Source organism: Rhinoraja longicauda, chromosome 2 (assembly GCF_053455715.1).
Source record: "Rhinoraja longicauda isolate Sanriku21f chromosome 2, sRhiLon1.1, whole genome shotgun sequence".
In the NCBI taxonomy this organism is placed as follows: Eukaryota; Metazoa; Chordata; class Chondrichthyes; order Rajiformes; family Arhynchobatidae; genus Rhinoraja; species Rhinoraja longicauda.
Window position 1 is genome coordinate 51,942,309 of NC_135954.1, and position 19,055 is coordinate 51,961,363.

The following is a 19,055-nucleotide window of genomic DNA, read 5'->3' on the forward strand; positions in this document are numbered from 1 at the left end:
AAAGAAGAAATACTAAAAGTGGAGACAGAGAGAAGAACCTAGTTCTTCGAACATGTGTATTTTTGAACGAACATGTGTATTTTTGTCAGAATTTTGAATGTAATAATATTATGGGATTTCCATCTTATTTACAGGTGTCCATAATCTGGATGGTCTGTACACAGAACAACACTTCCTTGTCTTTTGAAGTCAGGGAGTATCATGGTGATAGTGTTCGTCTCTGATGAATTCAATGCATTCTATGCTCGCATTGAGCAGAAGCCGACAGAACGATGACCTGACAGTCTCGAGTGCGCCTGTTCCCACGGTCACTGTTGCAGACGTAAGATCTGCCTTCCTGAGGATGAACCCACATAAACCAACTAACCTGGATGCAGTCACTGGCCATGTCCTGAAGAAGCACATGAACCAACTAACGGGAGTATTCACAGACATTTTTATCCTCTCCCTACTCTGGTCTGAAGTACCCAACTGCTTGAACAAGACCAATATCATCCTGGTGTCAAATGGCATTGACATCGACCATCATGAAATTTATCGCAAAGCTGTTTATGGAAAGCATTAAATCCAGACTACCAAACAGCCTTGACCCACTGCAGTTTGTCTACTGCCACAGCAGGTCCTTGGCTGATGCCATTTCCCTGGCCCTACACTCTTCCCTGGAACACCTAGATAAGAAGGACACCTACATCTAACTTCTATTCCTCGACTATAGCTCTGCTTTCAATACCATTATCAATCATCTACAAACACATGGAACTTGGGGGCCAGCACTCCACACATTTCTGTGTTCTGTGAGTCTATAACGCAACTTACGGCAATGTACAAATTCTAAGAAAAGTAGGAATAATTTTTAAAGACTATGTAGAGGGGGGGGTGGGGGGGGGGTGGAGTGGGGAAAGGGGGGTGGGGGGGAGTGGGGAGAGGGGGGTGGGGGGGAGTAGGGGTAGGGGGGACATGAACCGTTGTGATTTGCTGTTGAAGACCACTGGAGCAAGTATGTTTTCAATTAAATTAGGTATGTGCAGTTTTTTAAATGAAACTCTTTCTTCATAACTTAGTCATACATTTTATGACCATTGTTCTTTTATTCAATACCAAGAGAATTGGGATGTGTAAGGAAAAGGCAAAATAGAAAAAACAAAACTAAACAACTTTTTCTTTGTTATAAAAAGTATTTCTGTTCAATAACCTTTCTATAATAGTAGAATATACTCAGATAGGCCTGACATTGTACATGTAGTCCAAGAACTACAGACTGTTGGAAATAATAGTCGTTTTTCACACGTGAATGTAGCGCGACACGTACGTGTATTTGTCGTGCATAAGTTTTTTTGCTGAAAAGTTGCATTATGCGCCATATTATGAATTCTGATGTAAAATTCTGAATTTTGGACATCAAAATTCTGAATTTGTAAAATCAAATGTTGGGAGGTCTGGACAGGGCTACATTTACAACTCTTTGCAATTTCTTGCAGTCTTGAGTAGAGCTGTTACCAAACCAAGCTGTGATGCAACCTGAAAGTATGCTTTTTTATGCTGCATCTGCAGAAGATTTTAATTGATACCAAAAAGCTGGAAATACTCAACAGACCAGTTCGCATATGTGGAGAGAGAAATAGAATAAACATTGCAGGTTGATGACCTTTCATTGATTCTTTCCAAGATGTTGTGTGATTTATTAAGGACTTCCAATCTCAGATTGATTTCTTGCTTTGAGCAATGACAACATTTGGTTGCTTTTTTCTTGACCTCATATTTACTTGAAAAAAAGTTGGTCATTTCCTGATTCCATTATGATCGGACTTGCTGAGGTAATGAAAATAGGAAGGCTTATATGATACATATTGAAAGTGCACTAATGTTACCATATTAAAGAAGGGAAGATACTGACAAGGTTTGTATTTGAGAAGGCAAGAATTGACTCCATTTGAATGCTTACTTTAAAGTTCATAGTATTTTAAAAAACTGGAAGTTTATACATGTAAATTGGATAGAAAAGATATCTAGCAAGAGTTGTCTGCATCGTTCAGAAGGAAAATTACCTAGTTCTTGGCGTCTTTATACTTTGGAAGGGAAACTCTCGATGCATTCTTTAGTAGGAAACTTAACAAGAAACATAACGAGCATTTTGAGAATATATGGTTCTTAACATTGTTTCTGTGTATAACATTTTGAAAGCGATTATATTGATGTATATTGATGATGTTTGCATGTACACTTTGGAAAGAAAAGTGATAGGAACGTATGTTTGTGTTGTAGAGAAGAGATATTCCAGACTAATTTCAGAACAGTTACTGCATTGCTAATCAAGGTTATAAGAATGATTAAGTATGTAATGTATCTTATTCATAAATGGTATACTTTTTAATACAAATGAAACACATACTTTGCAATATCTTCCATGCTTTGCAAGGAATTGGAAAAAATATCTGCGCATACTTTAGAATGGATGGTTGTTTGTTTGCCTGAGGAATTTTCAGAAATCCAATAGTTAGAAATGTTAGTGTCAAAGCTGGCAAATGCTGCATATAAGTTTGACAGAGTTTAAACCTGCATTCTATAATGGGAAATACTGGATATGTTTTGCATGTAGACCTTAGAAGGAAAGATATATGTGTGCGCTCTGCTACATTTTAGAGCTAATTGGCAAAAGGATTTAACTTAGCTGGCAGGGTATGTTAGAATTTCATTGCATTTACATCTGTCATTATAAAATAAGTTACCTTCTGAAATTTGTCAAAAGAACTGTAAAAAGAAAAGAAAATCATGTTTCAATACTTGGCAAAATCATTATGCGCAATAATGAATGATATATATTTCACAAAGTTTGTAAATGAACTTTCTCAAGGGCATAAGAAAATAACTGCAGATGCTGGTACAAATTGATTTATTCACAAAATGCTGGAGTAACTCAGCAGGTCAGGCAGCATCTCGGGAGAGAAGGAATGGGTGACGTTTCGGGCATGCTTTGCACTGACATGTTACAATTTGTAGTTCAGATCAGTTCAGTTTAGTTTATTGTCACGTGCACCGAGGTACAGTGAAAAGCTTTTGTTGCGTGCTTGGGACGCCGGACCGAGGAGAGCAACAGTTGCCAAGACTGCCGCCTGCAAAGGGCTAAGAAGCCGGCGGCCCAGGGCCCCTGCAAACGCACGGCTGCCGAGAAAGTGAAGGCTTCCCGATGGGCCGTGGCTGCGGACTGGGAGCGCGGCCAGAGGCCTTTATCGAGGTGCCGCGGTCTCGATGCCTCCCAGATCACCACGTGGAAGCTCGGGTCAGTGCCCGGCCAGAGCCTCATGTGCCAGAGTCTGGGTCGGTGGAATGGCCATCGGTGCCCACGGCTGGGGCCCAGGTCAGCACCACGGAGGCGTGAAATGGGGCGGCGGCAGGAGAGGCCTTGGCGACGATGAGGCCTTGGCGGCTGTGAAGCGACAGCCTCGGCTGTGGTGATACCTTGTGGTGGCGGTGATGCCTCGTAGGTCGACGGTCGATGATAGTGTGAAGGACCATCCTGAGGGGGAGGAAGAACAATGGAGGACCCGAGTGGGGGGTCCGCCATGAGGGAGGTGGGGGGAGGACAATGAACAATAGGGGGGATGGACACAAAGGACAATGGGGACCCGGCATGGGGGAACCGCTGGGGGAAGGGACAAAAGGGGGAGCCGGCGTGCTTTGTAACTTTGTCAGCGCCGTATGTGGCTGCTATTTGTATACATTGTGTATGCAAGCAAAGAATGGCACTGTGCCTATTCACACGTGACAATAAATTATTCCTATTCCTATTCCTATTCCTAACCAGTCAGTAAAAAGATAATACATGATTACAATGGATCCATTTACAGTGTATAGATACATGATAAGGGAATAATGTTTAGTACAAGGTAAAGCCAGCAAAGTCCGATCAAGGATAGTCTAAGGGTCATCAAAGAGGTAGATAGTAGTTCAGCACTGCTTTCTAGTTGTGGTAGGATGATTCAGTTGCCTGATAAAAGCTGGGAAAAAACTGTCCCCGAATCTGGTGATGGCGTTTCCACACTTCTATACTTTTTGCCTGATGGGAGAGGGGAGAAGAGGGAGTGGCCAGGGTGCAACTCGTCCTTGATTATGCTGCTGGCCTTGCCGAGGCAGCGTGAGGTATAAATGGGGTCACTAGAAGGGAGTTTGGTTTGTGTGATAGTCTGGGTTGTGTCCACAATTCGCTGCAATTTCTTGCGATCTTGGATGGAGCTGTTCCCAAACCAAGCTGTGAAGCGTCCTGATAAAATGCTTTCTATGATGCATCTGTAGAAGTTGGTGATAGTTGTAGGGGACATGCCAAACTTCCTAAGCCTTCTAAGGAAGGCTTCCCGATCGGCCGTAGCTGCAGACTGGGAACACGGCCAGAGGCTTTATCGAGGTGGCGCGGTCTCGACGCGACCAAGTTGGTGTGCTTTCTTGGTCATTGATTCAATATGGGTGGTCCAGCAGAAGTTGTTGGTGATATGGACTCCTAGGAATTTGAAATTTTCAACCATCTCTACTTTGGCACAGTCAATGCAAACTAAGGTATTTGTACCGCTTCACATCCTGAAATCGATCACTATCTCCTTTGTCTTGCTGACATTGAGAGAAAGGTTGTTGTCTCGACACCAGGACACGAGGTTCTCTACCTCCTTCCTATACTCCGTCTCATCATTATTTGATATCCGGCCCACAAATCTGTAGATTAAATTAGATTTGTACGTGGCTGCACAGTCGCGGGTGTACAAGGAGTAAAGGAGGGGGCTTAGGACGCAGCCTTGCAGAGCACCAGTGTTGAGGATTATCATAGAGGATGATTTGTTCCCTATCCTCACTGATTAGGGTCTGTTGGTCAGGAAGTCGAGGATCCATTTGCAGAGACGAGCGCTGACACCAAGTCCCGCTAGTTTGGTGATAAGCTTGAATGGCATAATGGTATTAAAGTTAGAGCTGTAGTCTAGGAATAGGAGTCTGACGTAGGTGTCTCTCTCATCCAGGTGTTCCAGGGATGAGTGTTGGGCTAGGGCGATGGCATTGTCTGTGGACCTGCTGTGGTGGTAGACAAACTGCAGCAGATCAAGGATGGGAGTCATTTAGACATGAGGTCTTGCTTTTCTTCGGCACTGGGATGATGATGGATAGCATTGGTCCATGTACTTTACTTTCAAAGCTATGTCTCAAGATTTGTACTTGGCAACAACTACACTAAAACATTAGTTTGGTTTGGTTTGGTTTATTATTATTGTCACTTGCACTGAGATACAGTGTTGCATGTTATCCTGGCAAATCATGTCATACCTAAGTAAATCAGGCAATGTAAAAGTGCAGAACATAGTGTTACAGCTACAAATGCAGATTAAAAAAGGCATACAAGCATCATTTGGAGCATTGACTACGTGATGAGGGCAAGTAAATTACTCAGTATAGTAAATCTCTGATATTCAAGTCAAGTCAAGTCAAGTCAACCTTATTTGTATAGCACATTTAAAAACAACCCACGTTGACCAAAGTGCTGTACATCTGATTAGGTTCCAATGAAAAAAAAAAAATGAAACATACAGTAGCACGCAAACAGTTCACAGCGCCTCCTCAATGAGCCTCAAACGCTAGGGAGTAGAAATAGGTTTTGAGCCTGGACTTAAAGGAGTCGATGGAGGGGGCAGTTCTGATGGGGAGAGGGATGCTGTTCCACAGTCTAGGAGCTGCAACCGCAAAAGCGCGGTCATCCCTGAGCTTAAGCCTAGACCGCGGGATAGTGAGTAGCCCCAAGTCGGCCGACCTGAGGGACCTGGAGTTAGAGAGGGGGGTTAGAAGATTTTTGATGTAGGGGGGGGAGTGTCCATTTAGGGCTTTATACGTGAATAGGAGGAGCTTGAAGTTGATTCTGTACCGTACAGGGAGCCAGTGGAGAGAGGCCAGAATCGGGGTGATGTGGTCCCTTTTACGGGTACCCGTCAGGAGTCTCGCTGCGGCGTTTTGGACCAGTTGCAGGCGGGACAGGGAAGATTGGCTGATCCCAGTGTATAGGGAGTTGCAGTAGTCTAGGCGGGAGGAAATGAAAGTGTGAATGATTTTTTCTGTGTCGTCGAATTGGAGGAAAGGTTTGATTTTAGCTATGGTTCGAAGTTGGAAGAAGCTGGCTTTTACCACAGCGTTGACTTGCTTATCAAATTTTAATGCAGAGTCAAATATCATGCCGAGGTTTTTGACATGCGGTTTGACTAGGCAGGATAGACTTCCAAGACTGCCTGTTATCAATTTGATGGAGTCGGGGGGGGGGGGGGAATAGGATGACCTCAGACTTGCTCTCATTTAATTGGAGGAAGTTCTGAGCCATCCAACATTTTATGTCCTCAAGGCAGTGTAAGAGGCTGTTTAAATTTGACTGGTTGTTGGGTTTCAGGGGGAGTTAAAGCTGAGTGTCATCGGCATAGCAGTGGAAAGAAATGCCGTGCCTTTGAATGATTTGGCCAAGGGGGAGCATGTATAGAGAGAAGAGAATGGGGCCTAGGATGGAGCCTTGTGGAACTCCACAGGAGAGGCTAGCTGGAGCAGAGGAATAACTGCCTATGTTGATGGCGAAACTCCTATCTTTGAGGTATGAAGCGAACCAGCTCAGGGCAGTGTCATCAATGCCAACCGCGTACCGGAGACGGTCAATAAGGATGGTGTGGTCCACTGTATCGAACGCTGCGCTGAGGTCGAGAAGGAGCAGGATTGCACAGTCGCCGGTGTCGATGGCGAGAAGCAGGTCGTTGTGTACCTTCAACAAGGCAGACTCTGTGCTGTGGTGGGCTCTGAAACCTGACTGGAAACTTTCCAGGATGGTGTTTTGGTGCAGGTAGGGCACTAATTGGTTTAGAATTGCCTTTTCAAGGACTTTTGACAGGAATGACAGTTTGGAAATGGGTCTGTAGTTGCTAGGCAAGGTGGGGTCTAGGTTAGGTTTTTTCAGTAGGGGCTGGACCACCGCGTGCTTGAAACTGGTTGGAACAGTGCCAGTGGCCAGAGAACTGTTGATAATAGAGAGGATGCTGGGACCGGCTATTGCAATGACATCCTTCAGAAGGGCAGTGGGGGCAGGATCAAGGGGGCAGGTTGCAGGTTTCATAGCGGAGACAAGCTTTGCAAGGGAGGATAGAGTGACGGGTTGGATGCAGTCCAATTTAGATGAACAGACTAGTGAGACAGCTAGGTCACGGGTGGGAGGGGAAATGTTTATTCTAATGTTCTCAACTTTGTTGGTGAAAAATTTAGCGAATTCTTCACACTTAGCAGGGGACCCAACTAAGCTGGTACTGGGGGCGGGACATATGACAGAGGTAATTGTTCTAAATAGGACCTTGGAGTTATGAGAGTTTTTGGAAATAAGGTCGGAGAAGTATTGTGCTCTAGCAGACTTTACTGCTTCCTGGTATTTGAGAAGATTGTTTCTCAGAATTTCGAAGGAAATTTGAAGCTTGTCACATTTCCACCTCCTTTCTGATTTTCTGCACTTCCTTCTTAGGGCTTTGGTGGTGTCATTGAGCCAAGGCCGACCTTTGGGCTTAGGCTTTTTCATTTTAAGGGGAGCAATAGAATCCAGCATGGAAGAGCAAGTGATATTAAATAAAGAGGCGAGATCCTCAGTGCTGAGATGGGGGGGAGAGGCCTCAATAGTGCAGATGTTGGGGGCAGCTGTGAGAGCCTCGGAGAATTTACTGGCAGTCAATGAATTTATGTCGCGGGAGTAGCGAACAGGGAGATGAGATTTTGCGGGAGATAAAGGCAGAGATGCGTCAAAAATTCAGGTATCCAACTGTCTGGAAGATCCCAACGGTTCATCATCTGGCTCACCAGTTTCTATTTCTGGAGCTCTTTAAACTGAACAAGGACATGAGTCAATGCCGCTTTTAAATTCACTGGATACATTATTATACTACTGTGTAGCCTCTGATACAAATGAATCAAAAGTATCTTTGGGGTTTTAATAGGAACTAGACCAAGTGGACCCATTGGGCCCAAACATCTCCTGCATTGGTGCAGCACCTTCTCCTCTCCCCCTCCCCTCCACCCCCTCCTCCTCCGCTCTCCCCCTCCCTCCCTCCCTCCCTCCCTCCCTCCCTCCCTCCCTCCCTCCCTCCCTCCCTCCCTCCCTCCCTCCCTCCCTCCCTCCCTCCCTCCCTCCCTCCCTCCCTCCCTCCCTCCCTCCCTCCCTCCCTCCCTCCCTCCCTCCCTCCCTCCCTCCCTCCCTCCCTCCCTCCCTCCCTCCCTCCCTCCCTCCCTCCCTCCCTCCCTCCCTCCCTCCCTCCCTCCCTCCCTCCCTCCCTCCCTCCCTCCCTCCCTCCCTCCCTCCCTCCCTCCCTCCCTCCCTCCCTCCCTCCCTCCCTCCCTCCCTCCCTCCCTCCCTCCCTCCCTCCCTCTCCCTCTCCCTCTCCCTCTCTCTCCCTCCTCCCCTCACCCTCACCCTCCCCCCCCCTCCTCCTTTCCCCTCCCCCTTCCCCTCCCCCCTTCCCATCTTTATATTTATTTCGAAAGATGATAGGTGACCTACTGAGATTGTTCAAGATTTCTTGTTTATTTCAGATTTCCAGATATTGCTGTTTTTTTGTTTTTCATTTCCCTTTCTCATTTGTTTGGCTTCTGCATGCATCCTATTTAAAATGTTTCTATCTACCGTAGCAAAACAATTGACAGTAACTATATGTGGCATTTAGAATAAAATGGGCACCACTGATTTTACAACATAATACCTGTGAAAGGAAGCAAATTAGTTAATTAATTAGTATTTTTGAGATATAAATGTTTAAATTTTGTGATCAACTTTAGAATGTGTAATACTTGTACAATATTTACAAGGACGCTAGATGTAAAAATTATTTCTTATTATTTGTAAGTATTCTTCAGAAGAGTTTAAGTTATAAAGTCTTAAAGAGATGCAACCCAATCACTTTCCCTCTAACAACACTCTCCTCCACATGACAGAACTTGCCCTCCATCTCAACAACTCTTTTGATTCCTTTCACTTTCTTCAAGTTAAAGGTGTAGCCACGAGCACTTGCCTAGGCCCCAGCTATGCCTGCCTTTTTGTTGGTTACGTGAAACAGTTTCTGTTCCAAACGTACACTGGCACCATCCCCCATCTCTTTCTCCGCTACATCAATGACTGCATTGGAGCTGCATGCCACACCGCAGAACTTGTTGATTTAATTTTACCACTATTATTACCCCTGCCCTCAAATTCACTTGGACCATCTTTGACATCTCTCTCCCCTTTCTTGATCTCTCTATCTCCATCTCAGGGGACAAACTATCGACTGACATCCAGTACAAACCCATTAAATCCCACAATATTTTGACCTACACCTACCTACACCTTGCCTCTTGCAAAGATGCTATTCCCTATTCTCAATTTCTCTGTATCCGCCACAACTTCTCCCAAGATGAGGCATACTATTGTAGGACATCCAAGATGAACCATGTGAACTACATAGATTGGGGGCATTGGTTTTCTCTCTTTGCACTATTATTGTTTGTTTGTCTGTTTTTATGAGTATGTATGGGTGTGTGTGTATATATATACACAATATATACACACACATACATGTGGACTTTTTTTGTTATTTATCATATTGTTTATAGAGTACTATGTTTACCCTGCAACCGCACGAGATGCAACACCTGTCCCTTTACCTGCCCCCTCAACTCCATCCAAGGACCCAAACAGTCTTTCCAGGAGAGACAAAGGTTCACCTGCACCTCCTCCAACCTCATCTATTGCATCCGCTGCTCTAGATGTCAACTTATTTACATCGGCAAAACCAAGCGCAGGCTCGGCGATCGCTTCGCTGAACACCTGCGCTCGGTCCGCATTAACCAAACTGATCTCCCGGTGGCCGAGCACTTCAACTCCCCCTCCCATTCCCAGTCTGACCTTTCTGTCATGGGCCTCCTCCAGTGCCATAGTGTGGCCCACCGGAAATTGGAGGAACAGCACCTCATATTTCGCCTGGGCAGTTTGCAGCCGAGCGGTATGAACATCGACTTCTCCAACTTTAGATAGTTCCTCTGTCCCTCCCATCCCCTCCTCCTTCCCAGATCTCCCTCTATCTTCCTGTCTCCACCTATATCCTTCCTTTGTCCCGCCCCCCTGACATCAGTCTGAAGAACCCAAAACGTCACCCATTCCTTCTCTCCCGAGATGCTGCCTGACCTGCTGAGTTACTCCAGCATTTTGTGAATAAATACTATGTTTACATATTCTGTTGTGCTGCTGCAAGTAAGAATTTCATTGTTCTATCTGGGACATATGACATTAAAACACTCTTGACACTTTACTCTTTGTAAACGTTGTTTCCCCCTGCTTTCATTGAAGGATCCCTCACTCACTTCTCTGTGCCTTGTAGTTCTGCTCTTGCTCACCCTCCCTATAATCTGCAGGTCCCATTCCAAGTCATACACCATCCTGATTTGGAAATATATTACTGTTCCTTTGAACTGCATTCAAACACTGGAATTCTCTTTCAAAGGCGTTGTGAGAGTATCAATTATAGAAGAAGGTGGCTCACCTACACTTCATCAAGGGAAATTTAGGATGGATAGTCAATATTGGCCTGGCCAGTAATATCCAGATCCTAGCAAATTAAAAAAACAATAAAATGCTAATGGTATTCTTTTATTTTTACGGGTCAATCTGTGTTAATCTAAAACTTATGTCCCAGTTATTAACAAGCACAGCAGGTATTGGACATCCAAAATAAAAACAGTACGTGCTGGAATTAGTCAGCAAATGCCTTCATGTCTATTTTGTTTGAAGAAACAATAGTCGTTTCCTGATTTAACCATAGAGGGCTAGATCCTGTATCATAAATGGAAAATTATGGAATTTCAGTTATTTTTGCCATACTTCTCTGCTTGCAGACTCTTCCATAATCCCCTGCAGATAGAGATTACAACTGAAACAGACAAGTACCTCATAAATCTCACAATTCAAGGCTGTGGGATTTCATCAAGAAATTGATGGAATTTTTAGATATCATTATTTAACTTTGGTAATTGGTAATAATCATAATTTATTTCTTGATCCAAAAAACAATTGGGAGCAAAAGATCTAAGGTTGCCATTTGAACTGTTCTTTAAAGTGATTCTCAAAATATTTATTTCTAAACGACACATTCAACTCTTGCCAAGATAAAAACATACAAATATATATATTTTTAAGTCTCTGGCCTTGTATCTGAATGCCCTTTTTAATCATTCCTGGCACATACTTTGAAAGAGAAGGCAATGACAAGAAATGGTATTTGTTGAGGTTCATAATTTGGAAGAGAGGATTTAGGTTATAAAGTCATAAGGATATTTACACTGGCAGTTTGTCAGTGCATTGCACGAGGAAAGATTCCATGCAATATTTGTGTTTATATTTATGAGGAAAAGTGATTAATTAAGTTTATTCGTAATCGTCAGAACTCAGGAAAATTGTATTTGATGCATGTTCTGTTTTTTCACCATTCTTTTGAAGGGAAGATACTTGCTATTGTTTTTTTTCTAGCTTTTATGTGAAGAGATGCAGGAAGAATTGTTACAAAGTTACATGTTAGAAGTAAATTTTGAGTTTCTATTGCCAATATTGCACAGTTATTTTGAAGATGCTCACATTTTGTTTTCCATTTTCATTCAGAAATGATCATTCAGGGCGGTGTTTGAAGAGATCAAAGATGTCATCAACGGTATCTTACTACGATTATGAGAGTTATTATACTGATGAGAATTTTGTTCCCTTCTGTGACAATCATGAAAGCATTTTATTTGGAGAAATCTTTACACAAGTCTTGTACAGCCTCATCTTTATTTTCTGCCTGATTGGGAATATTTTAGTTTTCTGGATCCTGATGAAATACGAGAAGCTGAAAACTGTAACCAACATCTTTATTTTGAACCTGGTCATCTCTGATCTGCTTTTTGCCTGCTCGCTTCCATTCTGGACTGTGGATCATACACACGGATGGATCTTCGGCAAGGCCATGTGCAAAATAATGAGTTCGGTTTTCTTTGTCAGCTACTACAGTGGGATCATGCTACTGACATTGATGACTGTTGATAGATACTTTGTGGTGGTCCACCCTCTGTCTGCTGTGAGAATCAGAACGATCTACTACAGTGTAGTGGCGTGTTTGTTAGTTTGGTACTTTAGTATTTTAGCCACAATCCCAGACATGGTCTTTTCTGATATTGTAGTTTTTGAGAACCAAAGCTTATCCTGTGGAAGTGTCTATCCAAAGGAGAGTGAGGAAATATGGCGACTGGTGCAATATTATCAACAAAACCTTTTGTTCTTCTTGATCCCCTTTGTTATTATTGTGTATTGCTACTATAGGATTTTCAACACTGTTGTTAAATGCAGAGCTCGGAAGAAATTCAAAGCAGTGAAGGTTATATTCTGTATTGTGGCAGGGTTTTTTGTTTGTTGGGCTCCCTACAATGTGGTCATTTTCCTGCAGTCTTTGGACGACCTCAAAGTCTTAACGGCTGAGTTCTGCGGAATCAGCAACCATCTAGTTCTTGCGTTTTTCATTTGTCGGAACCTTGCTTATTTCCACTGTTGTCTAAATCCCTTCTTTTATGCTTTAGTGGGAACAAAATTCAGGAAACATTTAAAGAAAATAATAAGCATGTCTCTCCCTTACCACAATGTCAGTAAGCATTCAAAGTACAGACACAGAAGTCGTCACTTGAGTAGTTCACACGACTATTCCAATTCTTCTGGCTTTAACACAATCTATTTGTAACTGGTTAAGAAATCAGTTAAAGATTGAATTGGTCAATTACAGAACGATATTCTGTATGGTACTTTACAGCCAGATGGATCCAATCAAACCACTGAGAGCAAGGTCGATCTAATCTCACCACTAACAGCAAAATAATTTCAAATGCACCAATTTACAGTGCACAAAATCAATCTTAATTGATTAAAGTAAGAAAGATCTAATCATTCATACTGTAATTTTCATTCACTATGGCAATTTATAGAGTCAATCCATGACTTTTCAATAAACATCCAATCCTTCATATTGTGAATATAGTTACACCCACTGTTAGTTTAGTTTAGAGATACAGCATGGAAACAGGCCATTCAGTCCATCGGGTCCATGCCAACTATCAATCACCCGCTTACATGTTTAGTCTGGCCACAAAGCATTCTTGGCCAGGTGAAGCTTGGCTTAGCAACAGCATATTTGTGTCTGAGTTAGATGGTCAAGAGTTCTAATGCACTCCAGGTATAAACACGTAAGTCAGGTTGATTCTCAGTACAATGCTGTAGTGCAATGAAGTGGAATGCTTCAATGTAAGAGGGGTCAGTCCCTGCAGAGATGTCAATCTAAGTCCATCAGTCATCTCAGACAGCAAAATCTTTGAACAACAGTGTTTAACATTTGCCAGTGGCTATACAATGCTTATTCTTCAAACATGATTAAAACTGATTATATATGTTTCTTGCCACATTGTTTCTTGCGTTACACTGCTGAGTTAGTTTAGCTGGCATGTTTTTCCTTTATTACAACAGCATATGACTGGGCATAAAATGTTTTGGGAACCCCTGTTTCTTGAAGAATGCAATCTAAATACAAGCCTGGGAGAGTCACAGACTCATTGAGTTACAGAGTCATTCAGCATGGAAAATATATTGGTGTTGGTTTATTATTGTCACGTGTACCAAGATACAGAGAAAAACATTATTTTATTGTTTTCCAGGTAAATCATATCATACATGAGTACATCAGCAAAAGAGAAAATAAAGAGTGCAAAAAATAAAGATAGTGTTACAGCTCCAGACAAAGCGCAATTTTTTAAAAAAGTGCAAAGGATGCAATGACGTAGTTTGGAAGATCAAAAATTCTTCCTTAACTGGAAGCTGGACAATATGCTCAATGGAGAAGGGAGTGGAGGGCAAAGCTGATAGATTTAAATGAGTAAATGCAGAAGGAGTGCTTGAGTGAACCATAAAAGCTAATGTGGTTTGGACCAAATGGCTTACTTCTGCACTATTTATCCTATTTAATTCTATGTAAGCAGAATAACTCCTTGCATTCTAGCCTGGTTGAACCTTCACTTCTTAGTCAGCTGCTTTCACATTTCACTTAAAATAACTGAAGTGTTAGGATTGACTCTGCCCTAGTCTACTCAAATGTCAAATTGAGCACTCTAACATGTTAAAGATTTCTGTTGAATTTGAATAAAAAGATTGACAACTCAATGGTTAAATTATCTTTTAATGTCAAAAACACACTGGATCAGTTGGCCTTCCTGAAAGTGAATCTATAAATTCCAGACATGCTGTCCTTTAAACAAACTTTTTGAAAGATAATTCTTCTTCAGCAGGATCAGTTTAATTATAACGCACCAAGATACAAATGGTGTTAAAATATAGGCATTTCAATGTCCAATCTAGAGATTTAAGAATATAATCAAGGTTCTTGCAAAGCGCTGTACCAGAGGAATGTAGCAATTTCATCTCGTTGAAGTTTTCATCTCATTAAACTGAAATTAACCTTTTGTTGTTATATTGCTTTATGTTATGTTACTTTATTATTTTTAATGATTGAACGATGTTAACCATTCACTGTCATTTGATGTACTGTTTCTGTGACTGCAAGTTCAAGTTTATTGTCATGTACAATGAAAAATCTTGCTGGATCAACTGCACCATATCTCATTTTCTGCATATTTTTTATTAAAATGTACATTATCAATGATAATTTGTCATTAAAATTGAAAGTTTCATTACTGAAAGTTTTGCGATTGTACTTTTTTTTAAAGTGTGTTATTTCATTAAATTGAAATACATCTTTAACATGTTTTAAACATGGTAAAATATCCAATTAATCACATATTGCTTCTCTACCTGCATCTTACTTCACAATACTCATATTATGATCATATATGATCATGCCACGACCAAAAACAAGGGCGGGCCACCTCTACAGGGCCACTGACTGGCAGCTGCAGGTCGATCTGGGCAAACAGCTGAAATTTCCGCAGCACATCACAACAACATCACTCCGGCCAGACATGATCATCACCTCCAAAGGGACAAAACAGCTGATCATTCTGGAGCTGACAGTGCCCTGGGAAGAGGGTATTGAAGAAGCTAATGAGGGGAAACGTGCAACGTACCAGGAACTGGTGGAGATGTGCTGGGACAGAGGCTGGAGACATGCTATGAACCCATAGAGGTGGGCTGTAGAGGCTTTGCAGGACGCTCACTCTGCAATGTCCTCAACCAATTGGGTATTACGGGGCTGGCAAAGAAGAGGCCCATTCAATCCGCAAGCGAAGCCGCAGAGAAAGCCACTAGATGGCTTTGGATTAAGAGGGCTGATCCGTGGGCGGTTGCTGTTGGGACACAAGTCGGGGTCTGATCAACCCCGGCTGGGTCGCCTGGGCGAGGGTGTCTGGCCGAAACACCCCATGACCCCAGGTCACATCACTGAGGATGCGTCTTGCATCTTGCACACTACATCATACTCAGTCAATCATACTTCATGACATTGCATATTAATGATTTCACTATCTTAATATCATTTAATTAACAATGATAGTCAGAAGACACAGTCATAGGCATCATTGACTCATAAAATATCAGTTGCTTCAAAGAAGTGTAATTAGATAAATATTAAAACCAAAATCAGCTCAGGTGTCTAAAGCTTGGTCAAAGAACAAAGTCGCAAACAATATTTTAAAGGAGAGAAATAAAGAGATGAAGAGGTTAAGGAAGAAATTAAATTTCTTACCGATAAAGATGGTATAACCTAGAGTTCTACTATACCTAGAGTTCAATGTTTGAATTTTTTTAATATATTTGAAATAGAACATAGAACATAGAACAGTAGAGGAACATCCCTTCGGCTACAATCCTATTGTCGAAAATTATGCCGTTAAACTGATCTCATCTGCCTGCACATAGACAATAGACAATTGACAATAGGTGCAGGAGTAGGCCATTCAGCCCTTTGAGCCAGCACCGCCATTCAATGCGATCAAGGCTGATCACTCTCAATCAGTACCCCGTTCCTGCCTTCTCCCCATACCTCCTCACTCCGCTATCCTTAAGAGCTCTATCTAGCTCTCTCTTGAAAGCATCCAACGAACTGGTCTCCACTGCCTTCTGAGGCAGAGAATTCCACACCTTCACCACTCTCTGACTGAAAAAGTTCTTCCTCATCTCCGTTCTAAATGGCCTACCCCTTATTCTTAAACTGTGGCCCCTTGTTCTGGACTCCCCCAACATTGGGAACAAGTTTCCTGCCTCTAATGTGTCCAATCCCCTAATTATCTTATATGTTTCAATAAGATCCCCCCTCATCCTTCTAAATTGCAGTGTATACAAGCCTAATTGCTCCAGCCTTTCAACATACCGGGAATTAACCTAGTGAACCTACGCTGCACGCCCTCAATAGCAAGAATATCCTTCCTCAAATTTGGAGACCAAAACTGCACACAGTACTCCAGGTGCGGTCTTACCAGGGCCCAGTACAACTGTAGAAGGACCTCTTTGCTCCTATACTCAACTCCTCTTGTTATGAATCCACATGATCCATATCCCTCTATTCCCTGCACTTCCATGTGCCAGTCTAAAAGTCTCTTAAACACCACTATTGTACCTGCCTCCACCTCCACAACTGGCAAAGTGTTCAAGGCCGCCACTACTTTCTGTGTAAAAAACATGCCCCACACATCTCCATTAAACTTTCCCCTTCTCACCTTACAGTGCCTTCTAGTGTTGGACGTTTCCACACTGGGAAAAAGGTTTTGACTGTCTACCCTATCTATGCCTCTCATAATTTTACATACTAATGTCAAGTCTCCTCAACCTCTGATGTTTCAGAGAAAACAATTTAAGTTTATACAACCTCTCCCTGTATCTGAAGCCCTCTAATTCAGGCAGCTTTTGATATACCTCCCTTGTGTGCAAGACTCCAAATGCAGCCTAACCAAAGTCCTATCGAGCTGCATCATGACTCCCTGACTCTTATATTTAACACCCCAAGCAATGTAGGCAAGCATACCATACACCTATCTACTTGTGCTGCCACCTTCAGATAGCTTTGAACTTCAAGATCCCTCTGCACTTCAATGTTGTTAAGGGTCTCTCCCTAAACTGTATCTTTCCCCTTACATTCAACCTCACAAATTGCAGCACCTCACACTTGCTCTGGTTTAACTCCATCTGCTGTTTCTGCAGCCGATCTATATCCCACTGTATCTTCTGACAGCCTTCCTCACTGTCTGCAACTCCTCCAATTTTGGCATTATTAGCAAACTTACTTACCAACCCACCTACATTTACATCCAGGTAATTTATATATATATATATATATATATCACAAATAGCAGAGGTCCCAGCATAGATCCTATGGAACTTAACTGGTCACCTACTTTCCACCAACCGACTGTCTTTACGAATAAGCCAATTCTGAATCCATACAATCAAGTCATCGTGAATCCCATACATCTTAATCTTCTCAATTAGGATCATGCTGCATAGCATTACAGAAAAAGAGAGTGACAAGATGCAACAATGTTAATGCGAGGATAAGAATTTTTAAGGTAAGGCACTGATTGTCCTGAAGTACAGTCGGGTAGTACGCTTTGAGTTAACATGAAGCAGATTAGCATTTTCTTTTGCCTAATTGGAATGGGGAAACCTCAATTTAGAATGATCATATGTTTGTATTGCTTGGAATTGACTGACAAGTCCAAAGGTAACAAAAATCTTTGCTAGGGTTTCCACAGCATAAGATGAAGACAAATATGGAGGAAGGCAATGTTACAGAGGTAGAGATGGGCAATCAACTTGTGATCGAGTGGATTTTGATAATAAACTGAGCTCACAAGCAAACAATGCCAATTTTGTAAATAGTCTGATTTGACCTGAGGCAGTGGCACAGGAGAACCTTGGAGGTGATGGCATGGGAATGAAGGATAAGCTGTCACAGCTGCTAGACTGCCAGACTAAGTCACACGTGCCTGTTCCAATGTCAAAATCTCACATGTTTGCTATGAGGACCCAGGCTATGTAAGAAGACTTCTGCAATAAAATACTGAGCAAACCAGAGAGTCTATCAGAGAGCTTCCAGACTGTTTCGAAGAAGGTGAAGGAGAACATTTTGAATGTTTCTAAAGACGACACTAGTTTTGAGACTATTCTCACAAAGTGAAATAAGTGGTCAGCTCCATCATAGGATGGAGCTTATGGCCAGTTACTGACTTTGAAGCTTGCAAGGCAGGTTTGGCAGCTCACAGCATGGTCATGGAAGTTCAGTTGGCTTTGAAATTAAATGATAAAAATAGCATTGACAGACCTCCTTCCTTCAGCAGGATTCTCAAAGAGCTGCTACCCCAAAATGGGCACTAGCTTCACCTGATATACCCTCCTAGCAGGTTGACTGGAATAATGGAGACACAGAGAGGTGTCATGGGATGAAGGATCTGTGACTTGTGCTGGGACTCAAACCGGGATGAAATGTGGCTAAATGTAAAGCAAATGACGTGTTGTCTAGAACTTGGGGAAGGTTGAATGAAAATATCATGAAAAATATATACCGATCTGAATAATGACCATGAGGGGCCATTACACTGGGCAATGCCTGACAACAGGCACGGTAACGCAGCGGTAGAGTTGCTGCTTTACAGCGAATGCAGCGCCGGAGACTCAGGTTCGATCCTGACTACGGGTGCTGCACTGTAAGGAGTTTGTACGTTCTCCCCGTGACCTGCGTGGGTTTTCTCCGAGATCTTCGGTTTCCTCCCACACTCCAAAGACGTACAGGTTTGTAGGTTAATTGGCTGGGTAAATGTAAAAATTGTCCCTAGTGGGTGTAGGATAGTGTTAATGTATGGGGATCGCTGGGCGGCGCGGACTTGGTGGGCCGAAAAGGCCTGTTTCCGCGCTGTATATCTATGATATGATATGATAACAGAATGCTCTGAGTATGAGTTGTAAACAATACGCTGGAACGATTGATTTCCAAGGCGAATCCTTGGCGTAACTTATCAAATGAAATATCGGTCCG

General features: G+C 42.5%; 1 protein-coding gene across 1 annotated transcript; it reads left to right on the plus strand.

Moving 5' to 3' along the window:
- The first annotated feature begins 1,853 nt into the window (after positions 1-1,853).
- On the plus strand, positions 1,854-14,680 carry LOC144609588 (chemokine XC receptor 1-like). The gene is made up of 2 exons (XM_078428096.1): positions 1,854-1,897; positions 11,663-14,680. Exon 2 carries the CDS (start codon positions 11,700-11,702, stop codon positions 12,768-12,770), a length of 1,071 nt encoding a protein of 356 aa, XP_078284222.1. The 5' UTR covers positions 1,854-1,897; positions 11,663-11,699; the 3' UTR covers positions 12,771-14,680.
- The last annotated feature ends 4,375 nt before the right edge of the window (positions 14,681-19,055 follow it).